Here is a 3,440-nt window from a genome sequence, read left to right on the forward strand (position 1 = left end):
ACCGGGACCCGACTCCGCCGGCGGCGGGGAATGGGCCTCTGGGGCGGGGATTTCCCCACCCCCCGGGGGGACTTGGCAAGCCTACCCTCTAGGCCTTTTGAAGCCAGTGGGCTGAAAAGTATGCAAGGGACTGTACTATAGTTGATTTGGGGCCATCAGTTTGTATGTACAGAGCAGCTCCCAAGTAGGCCTTCCTGTTTCCGTAGTGGAATATAAAGAAAAGGTGGGTTCCATGAATACATATACATACAAAAATAATTTATCCAGTGCTTATGCAGAACGTTCGACTACAATAACTTAGGGGAGGGGCTGAGGCTCAGTGGTAGACTGTATGCTTTACATGCAGAAGGTGCCGGGTTCAGACACCTTTTGAGCTAGAAACCACGAGAGTCCTGTTGCCTGGCATCTCCAGCTAAATAGATCTCAGGGCTCTCCCTGTCAATATGGTAACAAGAAGCTATGAGGATGATCACTAGAGAGTGGTGGCTTGGAAAGATCATGTGTTGAGAATCCGGAAAGAAGGTGGCATGGTATAGCCCCATCTCATCAGGTATCAGAAGCTAAGCAGGGCCCTGACCTGGATAGTCCCGGCAAGCCCGATCTCGTCAGATCTTGGAAGCTAAGCAGGGTCGACTCTGGCAAGTATTTGGATGGGAGACCTCCTTGGAATACCAGAGGTGGGGGGCAGGCTTTACTCAGCCACCTTTCTGAATATCCTCCAGGCCCCCAGTAGGGGTCAGTCACCAAAGGTCGCCATGACTTCCAGGTGCACATACATGCACACACATGCACATATGAAAAATACAACAACAACAAAGAAGCTAAGGAGGGGAGACCACCAAAGAAGACTCTGCAGCAGAAGGCAATGGCAAAAAACCACCGTTGCTCCTCACTTGCCTTGAAAGCCCCTGCTGAGGTTGGGGTAAATCAATTGCAACTTGACGGCACATCTTCACCTTTTGAGAATTTAGAACTGGGATGAGATTTGAACCAGGAATTATGGCAGGCCAGGGCTCTTTCTCACAGCCATGACACCAACTCCTGTGTGAATTCTGCCCCCTCACCAGTCTACTTTTTTTTTTTTTTTAAAGAAACAGATTCACTTTAAATGGTGATGGGTTTCTCTAAAAAAGCAAGGGAAGGGATTGCTCAACTACACACTGACTACTTTTCTTTTCTTTGTTGAAGGCTGGCTGTTTTGATTGGTTTACCTGTATTTGGATGGGCGACTGTGCTGATTTTCTTGTATAGAATTCATATAATGTATATTTAAAACAAACAAATTACATGTTGACTAGAACATAACTGGACCAGCTCGTCGTCATGGCCAAAGTCAGAAAGTCCTGCTTTGGCAGGAAGGGCGGGATACAAATTGAATTAAATAAATAAATAAATAAAAGTTGCAAGAAAATTTCTGGTACTCGAGTTTAAAAATGATTTCCAAATTACTGGTGGTTTTTAAAAGCAGTTTTTTCTGAATTGTCATATGGGCCAAGAGATGGGGTGGACGTGCAAATAAATGTTAAAAAGATGCTGTACTGTCATCAGGGCCAGTCAGGGGCAGATTAACCATTAAGCAGACTAAGCACGTGCTTAGGGCACCAGGGCCAAAGGGGGCACCACAAAGTTGGGGAAAGGGTGAAATTTTTTTTAAAAAAAGGAATGAAGATTTGTAAAAAAAAATTGATAACTTGTGAAATATTAAAATAGATGTTGTATTGCATTTTTGTAGAACTTTACGTAGCCCAAGCTTGGCTTAGTTTGTACAGTATATTGTGTTATCATATGAATGAATTTTTGTATTGCTGCAACCTGCATTGTATATCTGGTCAGACAGGTCAACAACTAAAATGGACTGGGTCAATGTGGAAAGGACGGGGGCACCAAGATTGGTCAATGCTTAGGGCACCAGTGAGCCTTAATCTGCCCCTGGGGCCAGTATTTATTTTTTTGCCATCAGCTTGCAGCTGACTTAGGGTGACCCCACGAAATAGTCAAGGCATGAGATGTTCAGAGGTGGTTCGCTGTTCCTGGGCTCAGTGCAGCAACTCTGGACTCTGAAAGGGGTCTGCCTTCCAAGTACTAACCAGGGCTGAACCAGCTTAGCCTCCAAAATCTGACGAGATCGGGTTAGCCTGGGCTATCCAGGTCGGGGCACAGCCAGTATGTAGAGCCGGATTTAGGCACAAGCTAAGTAAACTACAGTTTAGGGCCTCAGATCAGGAGGGGGTCTCTAAATGCCCCCCCCAGAAACTAAATTGCTATTTTAAAAATAATAGTGTGGAGCTACTTAAGCTTGACATTGCTTAGAACCTCAGCATGTCTCACAAAGCAGTCCTAAGCTGAGCTCCACCTTTCTAAGCCCATCAACTTTGATATATAGTTGACTTCGATGTGTTTTGACTGTTTGGAACTGTACTGTTGACCAGGACCTGCCAGGAGGGCAACAGGATCTCTTTCTCTTTATGGTGGTTTCTTGACCAAAGCTGTGTGTATGGCAGAGCTCGGTCAGGCCTGGTGGCCACCCGCTTCAGAAAAGAGGCAGATCCTAGTTCTCAGGAGAGGAAGGCGGGTAGGGCAGCCAGGAGAGTGGCTGCCAAGAGCCAGGGGAGATGGGTAGGGACGGAGGTGTGGCCTGCCGCAGTGATGACCTTGTGGTCTACCCCGACGACGTCCTTGTTGCAGTAATCAGTGTCACAGCAGGAGTAGGACACGCGGAATGGGTTGTTCCAGTAGGTGATCCTTTCTTGATTGCCGCACTTCGAGGCCGAGACGCAGCCCTTTCCGAAGAAGGAGTCGTGCACTTTATAATCTGCAAATGACAAGAGCGCGCAAAGTTAGGGTCGAGTGTGGCTGTGGGGGTTGGCGGGACGGAGGTACTCAGTTGCGGGTGCCGTGCATGCATGCAGCAGAACAAACCTGAATGCCCCAACATAATGCCGCATTTCTCTCCTTCCTGGCACTGCGTCGGGGTCTCCGCGCAGGCTTCCTCGTAGCTGCAGTAGTAACAGTGGAGCGTCTTCTTTTCCGCATCCTGGCAAAGGGCTGAGAAGGATAAACAGAAACGAAAGCACATAATGAGCCCAGAGAGGCCTATTAATCCCATCCACAGCTGGACTGGCCCATCAAGTCATCAGAAAATGGTAAGGCAGCCAACCTCCAGGTGGGGCCTGGAGATCTCCCGGTATTACACCTGATTCCCAGATGACAGAGTTCGGTTCCTGTTCAATAGTGGGTTCCATGGATGAGCAGACCCCAAGTCTAGTGATCAGCTCTACTTTATTAGTGGTTTCAGCAGGGCTATTTTTGGGCAGGAACGCACAGGAACGGAGTTCCAGCTGGCTTCAGAGTTGGCCACGCCCACTACAGCCAAAACCTCTGCATGTGCGTGGCTACAGAGGGAAGGCCTGGAGATCAACCCCCCTAGTGATTCTGAGGCG

General features: G+C 48.1%; 1 protein-coding gene across 1 annotated transcript in view; it reads right to left on the minus strand.

Moving 5' to 3' along the window:
- Positions 1-1,959: 1,959 nt before the first annotated feature.
- The window catches only part of LOC107118275 (sperm acrosome membrane-associated protein 4-like), a 14,009-nt gene continuing 12,528 nt past the window's right edge, over positions 1,960-3,440 (minus strand). The window contains exons 2-3 of the mRNA XM_015420582.1: positions 2,920-3,045; positions 1,960-2,812 (exon numbers count right to left, since the gene is read on the minus strand). Coding sequence (XP_015276068.1) covers positions 2,556-2,812; positions 2,920-3,045 — 383 coding nt within the window. The 3' untranslated portion in view covers positions 1,960-2,555. The remainder of the gene's footprint in view (positions 2,813-2,919; positions 3,046-3,440) is intronic.

The sequence above is a fragment of the Gekko japonicus genome, unplaced genomic scaffold (genome assembly GCF_001447785.1).
Source record: "Gekko japonicus isolate JY-2015 unplaced genomic scaffold, Gekko_japonicus_V1.1 scaffold753, whole genome shotgun sequence".
NCBI lineage: Eukaryota > Metazoa > Chordata > Lepidosauria > Squamata > Gekkonidae > Gekko > Gekko japonicus.